This window comes from Salvelinus alpinus, chromosome 29 (assembly GCF_045679555.1).
Source record: "Salvelinus alpinus chromosome 29, SLU_Salpinus.1, whole genome shotgun sequence".
NCBI lineage: Eukaryota > Metazoa > Chordata > Actinopteri > Salmoniformes > Salmonidae > Salvelinus > Salvelinus alpinus.
This window is the reverse complement of record NC_092114.1, coordinates 21,187,297-21,201,643: the sequence shown is the minus strand read 5'-3', so window position 1 is coordinate 21,201,643 and position 14,347 is coordinate 21,187,297. Positions and strand designations below refer to the sequence as shown.

The 14,347-nt window shown below is 41.6% G+C and overlaps 1 protein-coding gene across 4 annotated transcripts in view; it reads right to left on the bottom strand.

Moving 5' to 3' along the window:
• Nucleotides 1-528: 528 nt before the first annotated feature.
• LOC139559294 (epsilon-sarcoglycan-like) overlaps nt 529-14,347 on the bottom strand; it is a 32,247-nt gene continuing 18,428 nt past the window's right edge. For 2 of the 4 annotated variants that reach the window (XM_071375162.1, XM_071375165.1), the window contains exons 5-12: nt 11,145-11,343; nt 8,454-8,616; nt 7,783-7,997; nt 7,187-7,213; nt 5,794-5,979; nt 3,287-3,330; nt 1,759-1,802; nt 529-1,390 (exon numbers count right to left, since the gene is read on the bottom strand). In XM_071375162.1, coding sequence (XP_071231263.1) covers nt 1,340-1,390; nt 1,759-1,802; nt 3,287-3,330; nt 5,794-5,979; nt 7,187-7,213; nt 7,783-7,997; nt 8,454-8,616; nt 11,145-11,343 — 929 coding nt within the window. In that variant the 3' untranslated portion in view covers nt 529-1,339. The remainder of the gene's footprint in view (nt 1,391-1,758; nt 1,803-3,286; nt 3,331-5,793; nt 5,980-7,186; nt 7,214-7,782; nt 7,998-8,453; nt 8,617-11,144; nt 11,344-14,347) is intronic. The other 2 variants (XM_071375164.1, XM_071375163.1) reach the window with 2 other exon arrangements.

The following is a 14,347-nucleotide window of genomic DNA, read 5'->3' as shown; positions in this document are numbered from 1 at the left end:
CTATAAGAGATGGGTCTTTTAAAACAGGACCGTGGTGGCTGAGCTGGAAGAGATGGGTCTCTTAGAACGGGACAGTGGTGGCTGAGCTGAGCTGGAAGAGATGGGTCTCTTAGAACAGGACAGTGGTGGCTGAGCTGAGCTGGAAGAGATGGGTCTCTCTTAGAACGGGACAGTGGTGGCTGAGTTGGAAGAGATGGGTCTCTCTTAGAAAGGGAAAGTGGTGGCTGAGCTGGAAGAGATGGGGCTCTCTTAGAACGGGACAGTGGTTGCTGAGCTAGAAGAGACGGGTCTCTCAGAATGGGACAGTGGTGACTGAGCTAGAAGAGACGGGTCTCTCATAGAACAGGACACAAGCTGTGGCCAAAGACAGACTACAGTGGCAGAAGATAGTCGCTGTGCCTTATGTCCGACCCGGGACGAAGAGGATTAAGAGGACTAATTTAATACAACAAGCTGGAGAAAGACGAAGAGAGTGGGCCCTCCTGGCCTGCCACAGGCCTGGTTTTACAATTGACACCAAACAGCAAATTTAAACCAAATGTATTTTTACTGTTATGTGACAGAAAATGAAAAGTTACACATGCATTGTCAGACATTAAACATAAAAGCATCTCTGTCTGTCTTCATCTAAAGAGTGCAAGGCCAGTAAAAATAAAAATATATTGTTAATGGCATATCATTTCTAGAAAAAAATATTTAAAAAATATCCTATAAACATACCATTTTAATATTTATTATTAAGCTTGAATACACACATTCATACACTCAAACATGTATAGTTGACTACTGATAAATGCAACTGCTTGGTATTGTGGTGAAAGTGTGCACACAAAAATATGTAGGGTCAAGTGCCTTATTCATGGGCACATCAAGAGATTTTTCACCTTGTCAGCTCAGGTATTCAACCCAGCAACCTTTCGGTTACTGGTCCCAACACTAACCGCTAGGCTACCTGCTGCCCCAAAGAGCATATAGTGCAAAATCTGAAGTGTAGTTGTTTATTCAGGCCCAATTAATTGGTCATCTTTTTAACCAATACTATGTGCACTTATCAGGAGTCTACTGTACTCTGCAACACTCGCTCACATATATAAGTGCACACGGAAAGACAATAGCGTCGAGTATGAAAGCACTGCTTGGGCATGCAGATTGGCACAGACGTAGTGTTTGTTCCAAATGGCATCCTATTCCCTACATAGTGCACTATTCTATGGGCCCTGGTCAGAAGTGTGCACTATATAGGAAATAGTGTGCTATTTGGGACGTAAACATAGAAAAACACTTGGCTAAAAGGGATAGAGACAGACAGCAGCTCCAGCACTCTGGGGGTTCTCTCTCGTCACAAATTCACTGCTTCAGCCACTTTCCTCTCCTCAGGAATGCCATTTACCTAGAATGGAGAATAAAATACATTAATCAATATATTGCATACTATCATTTATTGGGATATAAGAGAAATATAGATTTACAGGTTCTGAGAGGGAATATTGTAACTTCATGGGAATATGGTCACTATATTGTAACTGTGGAAAGATGAGGGCACGAGGTGTAACCCAAAAGATGTGATCATTGAGTGAAGGCCAAAACGTCCAACTCATAATAGTTGTTTAAGTAAAATAATATGATTTGAATGCTGAGCGAGCGTAGCAACGTCTCCTTTTCAACTAGTCTACTACTGTTATATTAAGTGCAAAATAAAATATTCTCTCCTATAGTTGAGAATGATTCATTTAGACAAAAGCAGACCAGTATACTTGCCTCCAGTCTCCGAAATGTCGACATACAATAATTATCTCTATCTCCTTTGTTAGCAGTAAAAAGAACAACAGAGTAGTGATTTAGACAGAGCAGTGGTTTAGACAGAGTAGCTAGTTAGACAGAGCATTGATTTAGACAGAGCATTGATTTAGACAGAGCAGTGGTTTAGACAGAGCAGTTAGACAGAGCAGTGGTTTAGACAGAGCAGTTAGACAGAACAGTTGTTTAGACAGAGAAGTGGTTTAGACAGAACAGTGATTTTGAAAGAACAGACATTTAGACAGAGCAGTGGTTTAGACAGAGTAGCTAGTTAGACAGAGCAGTTATTTAGACAGAGCAGTTATTTAGACAGAGCATTGATTTAGACAGAGCAGTGGTTTAGACAGAGCAGTGGTTTAGACAGAGCAGTGGTTTAGACAGAGCAGTTAGACAGAACAGTTGTTTAGACAGAGCAGTGGTTTAGACAGAGCAGTTAGACAGAACAGTTGTTTAGACAGAGAAGTGGTTTAGACAGAACAGTGGTTTAGACAGAACAGTGATTTTGAAAGAACAGACATTTAGACAGAGCAGTGGTTTAGACAGAGTAGCTAGTTAGACAGAGCAGTTATTTAGACAGAGCAGTTATTTAGACAGAGCAGTTATTTAGACAGAGCAGTTATTTAGACAGAGCAGTTATTTAGACAGAGCAGTTAGACAGAGCAGTTAGTTAGACAGAGCAGTTGTTTAGACAGAGTAGTTAGACAGAGCAGTTGTTTAGACAGAGCAGTTATTTAGACAGAGCAGTTATTTAGACAGAGCAGTTAGTTAGACAGAGCAGTTATTTAGACAGCAGTTATTTAGACAGAGCAGTTGTTTAGACAGAGCAGTTATTTAGACAGAGCAGTTAGACAGAGCAGTTAGACAGAGCAGTTGTTTAGACAGAGCAGTTGTTTAGACAGAGCAGTGGTTTAGACATAGTAGTTAGTTAGAAAGAGCAGTTAGACAGAGCAGTGATTTAGACAGAGCAGTTAGACAGAGCAGTTAGTTAGACAGAGCAGTTGTTTAGACAGAGCAGTTAGACAGAGCAGTTGTTTAGACAGAGCAGTGGTTTAGACATAGTAGTTAGTTAGAAAGAGCAGTTAGACAGAGCAGTGATTTAGACAGAGCGATGATTTAGACAGCGCAGTTAGTTAGACAGAGCAGTTAGAGGGCCCTCTTGTAGTTCATTAACATGCACACAAGGGGGAGCCATATTCTAGTTAGACACAGTCACTACAGAACAGTAGGTGAGTGGAAGAATGTATTTGGTTGAGGTGAATAAAAAGGAAAAATCAGGAAAGAAAACTATTGCAGTCAACATTAACTATGTTATCAGAACTGAGCCTCCATGTTATTTCATCTAAAATGTGATAGGTTAGATGATTGAGGATGACCATGATTAATCTATGTCCAAGGTTGTTATGTTACTTAGTGAGGGCTTTACTGTATACATTTTCATTGGTCCATGAGATAATAGACCAATCGTACTAAAGCAGGACTCAATACTAACCTGATGGCTGTTGCTGTGGTATCTGAATCTGGTTCTGCAGGTTTCTGAAATTAGAGGTCAACAGATTATAAGGGCATTTGCGCCAAGTCTAGGACCAAAAGGCTCCTTAATAACAGCTTCTACCCCCAAACCATAAGACTGCTGAACAACTAATCAAATGGCCACTGGACTATTTACATTGACCCCCCCCCCCCCATTTGTTTTTACACTACTGCTACTCGCTGTTTATTATCTATGCATAGTCACTTCACCCCTACCTACATGTACAAATTACCTCTAACCTGTACCCCTGCACACTGACTCGGTACCGGTACCCCGTGTATATAGCCTCGTTATTGTTATGTTATTGTGTTACTTTTTATAATTTTTTACTTTAGTTTATTTGATAAATATAACTCTTCTTGAACTGCACTGTTGGTTAAGGGCTTGTAAGTAAGCATTTCACGGTAAGGTCTACAGTCGTGGCCAAAAGTTTTGAGAATGACACAAATATTAATTTCCACAAAGTTTGCTGCTTCAGTGTCTTTAGATATTTTTGTCAGATGTTACTATGGAATACTGAAGTATAATTACAAGCTTTTCATAAGTGTCAAAGGCTTTTGTTGACAATTACATGAAGTTTATGCAGAGTCAATATTTGCAGTGTTGACCCTTCTTTTTCAAGACCTCTGCAATCCGCCCTGGCATGCTGTCAATTAACTTCTGGGCCACATCCTGACTGATGGCAGCCAATTCTTGCATAATCAATGCTTGGAGTTTGTCAGAATTTGTTGGTTTTTGTTTGTCCACCTGCCTCTTGAGGATTGACCACAAGTTCTCAATGGGATTAAGGTCTGGGGAGTTTCCTGGCCATGGACCCAAAATATTGATGTTTTGTTCCCCGAGCCACTTAGTTATCACTTTTGCCTTATGGCAAGGTGCTCCATCATGCTGGAAAAGGCATTGTTCGTCACCAAACTGTTCCTGGATGGTTGGGAGAAGTTGCTCTCAGAGAATGTGTTGGTACCATTCTTTATTCATGGCTGTGTTCTTAGGCAAAATTGTGAGTGAGCCCACTCCCTTGGCTGAGAAGCAACCCCACACATGAATGGTCTCAGGATGCTTTACTGTTGGCATGACACAGGACTCTGATGGTAGCGCTCACTTTGTCTTCTCCGGACAAGCTTTTTTCCGGATGCCCCAAACAATTGAAAATGACTTTACCCTAGTCCTCAGCAGTCCAATCCCTGTACCTTTTGCAGAATATCAGTCTGTCCCGGATGTTTTTCCTGGAGAGAAGTGGCTTCTTTGCTGCCCTTCTTGACACCAGGCCATCCTCAAAGTCTTCGCCTCACTGTGCGTGCAGATGCACTCACACCTGCCTGCTGCCATTCCTGAGCAAGCTCTGTACTGGTGGTGCCCCGATCCCGCAGCTGAATCAACTTTAGGAGATGGTTCTGGCGCTTGCTGGACTTTCTTGGGCGCCATGAAGCCTTCTTCACAACATTTCAACCACTCTCCTTGAAGTTCTTGATGATCCAATAAATGGTTGATTTAGGTGCAATCTTACTGGCAGCAATATCCTTGCCTGTGAAGCCCTTTTTGTGCAAAGCAATGATGACGGCACGTGTTTCCTTGCAGGTAACCATGGTTGACAGAGGAAGAACAATGATTCTAAGCACCACCTTCCTTTTGAAGCTTCCAGTCTGTTTTTCGAACTCAATCAGCATGACAGAGTGATCTCCAGCCTTGTCCTCGTCAACACTAACACCTGTGTTAACGAGAGAATCACTGACATGATGTCAGCTGGTCCTTTTGTGGCAGGACTGAAATGCAGTGGAAATGTTTTTCTGGGATTCAGTTCATTTGCATGGTAAAGAGGGACTTTGCAATTAATTGCAATTCATCTGATCACTCTTCATAACATTCTGGAGTATATGCAAATTGCCATCATACAAACTGAGGCAGCAGACTTTGTGAAAATTAATATTTGTGTCATTCTCAAAACTTTGGCCCCCACTGTACACCTGTTGTATTCAGCGCATGTGACAAATAAAGTTTGACTTGATTTGTATAGCATGTATAGAATGTGTGTTCTATAATTATCATGGGAAAGCCTTTTTACTTGAAACTATTAACAGGACCCCTTTGCTCTGGTTTTCCTGAGCCATGCCATACTAGAAATCATATGACAGATTTAGCGTTTAGAGTTTAAACCAGTTTTAATCTCAGCACTTCGACAAAAGTCTCACTGTGCTGTTTGTAAACATGGTATAGCTCAATACATACGGTATTAGGACAACATTGTGAACGCACGTGTGTGCGCACGTGTATTGTGTGTGTGTGTGTGTGTGTGTGAGAGAGAGAGGGGTGCAGAGGAAATATAATATGTGTATCTGTCCTTGTATGTGGGTATTTCTACATGTTTCCCTGCATGTGTGTGTTTGGACACTCCAGTGTCCCAGTGTGTTTGGACACCCCAGCCACTTGGTGTGCTTGGACACCCCAGCCACTCAGCCAGGACTCACGTCTGTGTCTGCATCAGGGGCATGCTGGTTGTCTCGTAGTTGTCTGGGTGTATAGGGGGCACCACCTCCCCACTTTGGCTGAAGACAGGCAGGGTGGAGAGGGGCCAGGAGATCTCCCTGTTCTTAGACATGCTCCGCAGCTCCTTGGTCGACTTCTGGATGGAGCTGTGATGCACTAACTGGATACTGAGGAGAGGACAGAGACCGACAGAAAATAAATAAATCATACAGAAATAATACAGAAATAGATCTTAAGTCTTAAAGTGGTACATCGGCAGTCAGATGTACTCATGGATACCATTTGTATGTCTCTGTGTCCAGTATGAAGGAAGTTAGATGTAGTTTTCTAGTGCAATGACTGGAAGTCTATGGGTATCTGATAGCATTCAGTAGGCACCCATACACGTCCAGTCTTTGTGCTAACACTAATTAGCGTTGGCTTGCGAAACTATCTCTAACTACTAGACACAGAGACATACAAATGTCATCCATGAGTTCATCTGACCCTGGGGAAGTAGATATCCGGACTCATTGTATCCCTAACATTGTTGTATCCTTAACATCACAGTCAACACGCACACTGTAGTGTACTGTACACACATGCATTAAGGTATATATTATATAGGAAATATTTTGTAGACCAACAGCATAGAGTGTTTATCTTTGACAGGAGGGAACTGTTTTGTTGTTACTATTGGTTATTTGGCTGCTGAGTCTAATGGAGTTTGTTTGAGAGAGTTTCTCCACTCCCTCTCATGCTGTCATACTCACTCTCTTTTCTCCCCCCCTCTCTCTCTCCACCTCTCCCCCTCTCTCTCTGTCTCTCCCCCTCTCTGTTTCCCCCTATCACTATCTCTCCCCCCTCTCTGTTTCTCTCTCCCCATCTCCCTATCTCTGTCTCGCTCCCTTCCCCCCTCCCTATCTCTCTCTCTCCCCCTCTCTCTGTGTCTCCCCCCTCTCCCACTCTCTGTCTCTGCCTCCCTCTCCCTCTCTTGTCTCTCTCACCTCCTCTCTCTCCCCCTCTCTGTCTCTGTAAACAACACTGGTCTGATATTTCTCTGCTGCAGGTACAGAACTATATACGTTCTCCTTAACCACAGATGTAGGATAAGATTACTGTATCTCCCAATCCTCCCCCATTAGAGGTGGTGAACCAATATCTGGCCCTGGATCAGTTAAGGTCAACTTCCATTCTAACACCTCCCTGCAGCTTTGAGCAGCTCATTGGATGACTGGATGTAAACACACAGATGACAGTATGGATGGACATGAGGATGTCACCATGGCGATTCGAAAGCAAAAGGTGAAAGGGAAAATTATTTGAAGGGGGGATCCAAATTAAGAGGAACCAAAACTCAAAAGAAAAAAAACACAGGAGAGAATAAACACTTACTCTGGTGTTTGCATGTTTCTTTTATCCCTAGAAACAAAACAAAATGAATGAATTAAATACTAATATTAATAGTTAAAAGACATCCACACAGAAGCGAATGGAGAGCACGTGATGTTGGAAGGATGGTTGAATGGTGCGGGCGAAGGAACAAACAGTACTTCATGGACACACTGAGTGGTGGGTGGAGGGACACATTCTCTCTCAGCCTGTAAATGAGGGTTGGAGGAGCAATATAATGGTTGATTGACCATCAATGTCATGATGATTATGCTAATAACCATCAAGATGAATATGAGAAATCAAAGCTGAGACAGAACAGTGTAACATATGGAGAACATACATGGACCGTAAGACTGGATGGTCATTGACAAGCTGTGTTTCCAGAATATTAAACCTCTTGACGTCCATCTATAGTGACTAAGTAGCACAACTAAACATCCCTTAACTGACTGGGCCTGTGACACTGCACTCAGAGTAATCAGTCTATCCCTCAGGATCTGAGAACCCCTACGTGACAACTAGAAAGAAAAGTGTGTGTGTGTGTGTTTTAGTCTGTGTGTGTCTCTTTCTGTCAGAAGTGAAAGCAGCACACTTACACCCCTTCCCGCCGGCAGCACATGGAGTAACCCAGGACGCTGAAGAGGACCATGGCCACGGCCGAGGGCACCGCCAACGTGATGAGGAAGTCGGCAAAGAAGTCCCTGCTCTTCAGAGACTCTGGCGGAGGGTTGTACCCCCCGATGTCAGGCAGAACCCCCGTCCCTGGGTCCGGACGGTTACTGTGGATCATGATCATCTTGTTGATGTCCACCTGGAGAAGACAGAGGTTCAATCAGCACTTCATTTACTATAGATATTAGGGTGGTAAATTCTGGTAATTTCCCCAAAATGTAGACGTTTTTCAGAAATCCCAGTTTGAGGATTCCCATTTCCTTCTTATTCCCTCCAGATTCCAGCCAAATACATGTTCAAATATACCTAAATGTCATTTTTCTTATGACGATTGTGGAATTGCTTGTCCAAGTACATGATGCTACTGTCAATGTAAAAAAGCACATAGCTTGTGAACAACAATCAACAACACCTCAGAATCTCTGATCTATAAAAATGTGTGTGTGTGTGTTTTACATTGTTTGGCATAGTTTTGTGTGGGTTTGTGCGTGTGTGCATATGACACTACACAAACACACTACCATTTTTGAAAGGCATGGTCAGAGAACAGGTCAAGAGGTCAAGCCATGGCTCCAGGGTCCTGTCCAGTGCTCACCAGATTGATCTTACACCAGTCGATGTCGAACTGGGCTCTGAACTTCTTGTCACAGCTGATGACAGGCTCCATCTCCTGGCTGCAGCGGAGCTGGTTGTGGGGGTTCTCCACCTCCCTCAGGCAGGAAGAGAACTGCACGTCAGCCCCCACCATCACATACACACTGGAGAGGGAGGCAGTGACTTAGACACTGTCTTATAATACAGGTGGCTGGTGGCCCCTTAATTGAGGAGGACGGGCTCATTTTAATGGCTGGAACGGAATAAATGGAATGGAACCAAGCAAATCAAATATGTAGTTTCCAGGTGTTTGATAACATTCCATTGACTCCATTCCAGGTATTATTATGAGCCGTCCTATCCTCAGCAGCCTCCTGTGGTGTACAGGTATAATGACAGACAGACAGTTAGTGGTATATCTGATAATACAGGTATAATGACAGACAGACAGTTAGTGGTATATCTGATAATACAGGTATAATGACAGACAGACAGTTAGTGGTATATCTGATAATACAGGTATAGTGACAGACAGTTAGTGGTATATCTGATAATACAGGTATAATGACAGACAGACAGTTAGTGGTATATCTGATAATACAGGTATAATGACAGACAGACAGTTAGTGGTATATCTGATAATACAGGTATAATGACAGACAGTTAGTGGTATATCTGATAATACAGGTATAATGACATACAGATAGACAGTGGTATATCTGATAATACAGGTATAATGACAGACAGTGGTATATCTGATAATACAGGTATAGTGACAGACAGTTAGTGGTATATCTGATAATACAGGTATAATGACAGACAGACAGTTAGTGGTATATCTGATAATACAGGTATAGTGACAGACAGTTAGTGGTATATCTGAAAATACAGGTATAATGACAGACAGACAGTTAGTGGTATATCTGATAATACAGGTATAGTGACAGACAGTTAGTGGTATATCTGATAATACAGGTATAATGACAGACAGACAGTTAGTGGTATATCTGATAATACAGGTATAACGACAGACAGACAGTTAGTGGTATATCTGATAATACAAGTATAATGACAGACAGTTAGTGGCATATCTGATAATACAGGTATAATGACAGACAGTTAGTGGTATATCTGATAATACAGGTATAATGACAGACAGACAGTTAGTGGTATATCTGATAATACAAGTATAATGACAGACAGTTAGTGGTATATCTGATAATACAGGTATAATGACAGACAGTTAGTGGTATATCTGATAATACAGGTATAATGACAGACAGACAGTTAGTGGTATATCTGATAATACAAGTATAATGACAGACAGTTAGTGGTATATCTGATAATACAGGTATAATGACAGACAGACAGTTAGTGGTATATCTGATAATACAGGTATAATGACAGACAGTGGTGTATCTGATAATACAGGTATAATGACAGACAGTTAGTGGTATATCTGATAATACAGGTATAATGACAGACAGACAGTTAGTGTTATATCTGATAATATTGTTATGACTAGGTGAATCTTAAGGCCAAGATGTAGATGTACAGTGCATGCACACTCACATGTGCACACACGTGCAGACACACACACACACTGGGGAGGAAGGATTTTAACACCTTAATCTACACATTACACAGTCATATCTTGCTAACCACTCACATACACTTTCACAATCCCACTCAGACTGACTTCCAATGTGAACCACATGGTGTTTTCCTCCTCCTGTCTCAGTCAGCATGGAGAGCTTCCTGATATTGTACTGTCAGAGAATCTTAGCCCTGCTGGCCAAGTCTTTCTATGGGGCTCTCCTCTACCTTTATCTTCCCAAACGGGGCCATGCATGTTACAGTATATGAACAACATGACAATTCATGTGGGGATTCATTCTCTCTGACTGCTACAAACTGCCTGCCAGTGTCTCTCTGAGGCTGTAATGTCTAATACACTCAGTGTGTTGATCTGGATCGCTCCCTCTCTCTCTGCCTCTCTCCCTCTCTGCCTCTCACTCTCCCTCTCTCACTCTCCCTCTCTCACGCTCCCTCTTTCACTCTCCCTCTCTGCCTCTCCCTCTCTCACTCTCCCTCTCTCACACTCTCTCTCTCACTCCCTCTGCCATAACCATCCTGTTATGTCTTACATCTATCAGGCAATATTTAAATTCATCATCAACCTCTCTCCTGTTTCTGTAAGGGCTGAAGATACTGAACTTGAAGTCATCATCTGCTTTCAACTGAAGATACTTGAATGAATCATCCTCTATCAACTGAAGATACTTGAATGAATCCTCCTCTATCAACTGAAGATACTTGAATTCATCATTCGCTTTCAACTGAAGATACTTGAATTAATAATCCACTTTCAACTGAAAATACTTGAATTAATCATCCTCTATCAACTGAAGATACTTGAATTCATCATCCTCTTTCAACTAAAGATACTTGAATTCATCATCCCCTATCAAACTATGTATCAAACTGCTCTGGTCCTGTAAGGGCTGCAGAGGGTGTCCCTCACCCCTCTGAGGTTGTTGATGGGCAGGGGAACGTGTTGGCCCCTGTCAAGGGCTGAGGTGATGTTGATATGTAAATTCATCCTCATACTCGGTAAAACCATGTTTTGAACTGCGCTAAAGAGGGTAACCCATAGAGAGATGTGTTTCTAATTCTATTTCTATGCCCTCACCCCTCTTTGAGGTTGTTTATGGGCAGGGGAACGCGTCCACCCCTGTCCAGGGCTGAGGTGATGTTGACGGCGTTGAGGCGTTCGGGCTGCCACACGTTCTTCACTGCCCCCAGGAAGTCTCCCAGAACCTCGCTTGCCAACATCTCCTCCACATTCATGTTCTTTATGTAGAACTCTGCCTGGTACGGCAGTGGGTACTCTGAGAGAGGGAGGGAGAGAGGGAGGGAGTAAGGGAGCGAGGGACGGAGGGAGACAGAGAGAGAGGGAGAGTGGGGAAGAGAGAGAGATTACAGATACAGAATCTGTTCATTTTCAGATGTGTGTTTATTAATTTACACAGATGTGAGTACCGTATTATAAGGTGTTGACTTGATTTAGAAATTGTCGGTTTGGTTGAGTGTGTGGTGTTACCCTTTTAGGGGATGTCATTGTGGATATGTGAATGATATTCAGCCACTCTTGAAAGAAATTGAAATAGGAGCTTTTGGGCCTTTTAGTCTTTATCAGGAATTTAGGGCTGTGGCGGTCATCACATGTTGTCAGCTGGTGATTGTCAAGCAAATAACTGCCGGTCTCACGGTAATTGACCCTTAATTAACATAAACACATTTAGCATTTCCTGGCTTCCGCACATAGCCGACAAGCCACTGATACAGACCTCTACATTTTAAAATGTCTAATAAATCCATTTAATATAGCCTACACCATCACAATAAATCCATTTAATATAGTCTACACCATCACAATAAATCAATTTAATATAGCCTACACCATCACAATAAATCCATTTAATATAGCCTACATCATCACAATAAATCCATTTAATATAGCCTACACCATCACAATAAATCCATTTAATATAGCCTACACCATCACAATAAATCAATTTAATATAGCCTACACCAACACAATAAATCCTTTTAATATAGCCTACACCATCATAATAAATCCATTTAATATAGCCTACACCATCATAATAAATCCATTTAATATAGCCTACACCATCACAATAAATCCATTATTTATTTTAGACAGGTCTAAAGAAACATGATATGAAGAAAATGCAGTCTATTTCAGAAGAAAATAATTGCATACTTTGAGTTGTCTTTACTCTGATGTAGTCCCATGTAGCTCAGTTGGTAGAGCATGGTGCTTGCAATGCTGGGGTTGTGGGTTCAATTCCCACGGGGGACCAATATGAAAGAAGTATGAACATGTATGCACTCTCTCTGGATAAGAGTATTTACTAAAATGTAGATGTTAGACCCTGATATGGCTGTAGACTACACAAGTTCATTTAGCAGACAAGATTTGCTTAGAATTCCATGGCATTCATTTATAGTATGAAGAATACAATTGAACATAGCTGAATAAAATAGAAATAATATTTTCTCCAAATGATTTGAGGGAGTGCGCACATGTGGCTATTCTGTGTTGAGCGGTTAACAAAGAAACTGGTCCTCCTATATGCTTAATTTTGGGTTATTTATGCAACTTTAGTTGTGATACAAACGTTGGGCTATATGTTTTGATGTGTAATACATTTCAAGGCTGCATGATGCGACTCTAATGATGATTTGAAAACAGTTGCATGAAAGGCATGAGCTCTGCTATGTTTCTTGTGCTGCCTTCGCACACTTCTTATGGAATTCCGAGGTGCATATTGAAGATGTTGGAAGAACTGTCCACATTTACTTTTTGTCAGCCAACAAGATGAGTTGGTCATAACGAACAGCAAAAGCTCGAGCCTATGTCAATCTACTACCCCCATAGTACAAAAGTTTACCTATTCTATTCTGTGCAAGAAATATATATTCCAAACATAGTCTGGGATAGTTGTGGGATGCGATAGATCCCAAAATAATACAACCACTAGCATAAAAAAAACTGTTAAAATCAATTATGTTGATGCAACAGGTCAGAACGTTTAGCTTAAATGTTGCTAAACTATTAGGCTATTTCCTCACATTATAAGCGCAGCAATGCAGGCTATAAGCACAAATGTTCCAAAATGCAATCAATTAGCAGGAAAACACCATTCTCAAAAGTGACCGCAAATCTGATTATGCATGTAATGCTTTTATTAAAAAGGTGCATTTTTATGGTGAAAATGATCTTCCCCAAACTTGAAACTCACGCGCTGCTTATGTATGCCAGTTAGGCTCTACACTCGTTGTAAAGCGGATTAATGTGCTTAATTTTAAGATTTTTTGGGATTGTGATACAAACCTTATCAAAACATATAGGCCTATTGGCTAGGCTACATGAGGTGTGTAACTATGCCTAGTGGTTAGAGCGTTGGACCAGTAACCGAAAGGTTTCTGGATTGAATCCCTGAGCTGACAAGGTAAAAAATCTGTTGTTCTGCTCCTGAGCAAGGCAGTTAACCCTCTGTCTGCCGAAGACGTGGATATCGGTTATGGCAGCCCCCAGCACCTCCCTGATTCAGAGGAGTTGGGTTAAATGCGGAAGACACATTTCAGTTGAATGCATTCAGTTGTACAACTGACTAGGTATCCCCCTTTCCCTATGATTTGAAAAAGTCGCAAAAAAAGGCATGTGCTATTTCTTGCCTTACTGCACACAAGCTGGGCATCATTCACAAGTGATTAATTAATATTGTCACCCATCAGACTATACTTGATTTAATCTTGTCTTAGCATATATTAAATAATATATGTTTGAAATTTGTTTTGATTGAGAATGGACTGTTATCATGCACCAGTCTCGGAACAAGGACAGGGGAAAAAATACATGTGATCTATGCACTTAAATAGGGAATGGAGGACATTCATGCCAGCCAGGTAGGCTATACTGATGTTGTAAAGAGAAGCAGCGTGCTTAATGTTAGGTAAGTTGAGAAATACATATAGTTGCCTAAACAAAGCTGATGGGCTCCTCCTCTTTTTAATAGAGGCCATCGAAACTCTGTTTTTTTGTCACGCAATTGCATAGCCTATAGAAATTTTGCACAACATGAACTCATGGCTCTAATGAAGTGTTTGATTAGATTTTTGATTATATTTGCATTGATGTCAGAGTGATTAGAGGGACAATAGAGTGCTGAGTACCAGGCAGTTAGCAAGTTTGGTAGGCTACTAATGACCATCAGCGGCATCAGAGCTTGGAGAAGCCTGATTACTGTGACTAAACGGTCACGTGGAATTTGACTGCCATCATGACTCGTGACCGCCGGTGTGGCA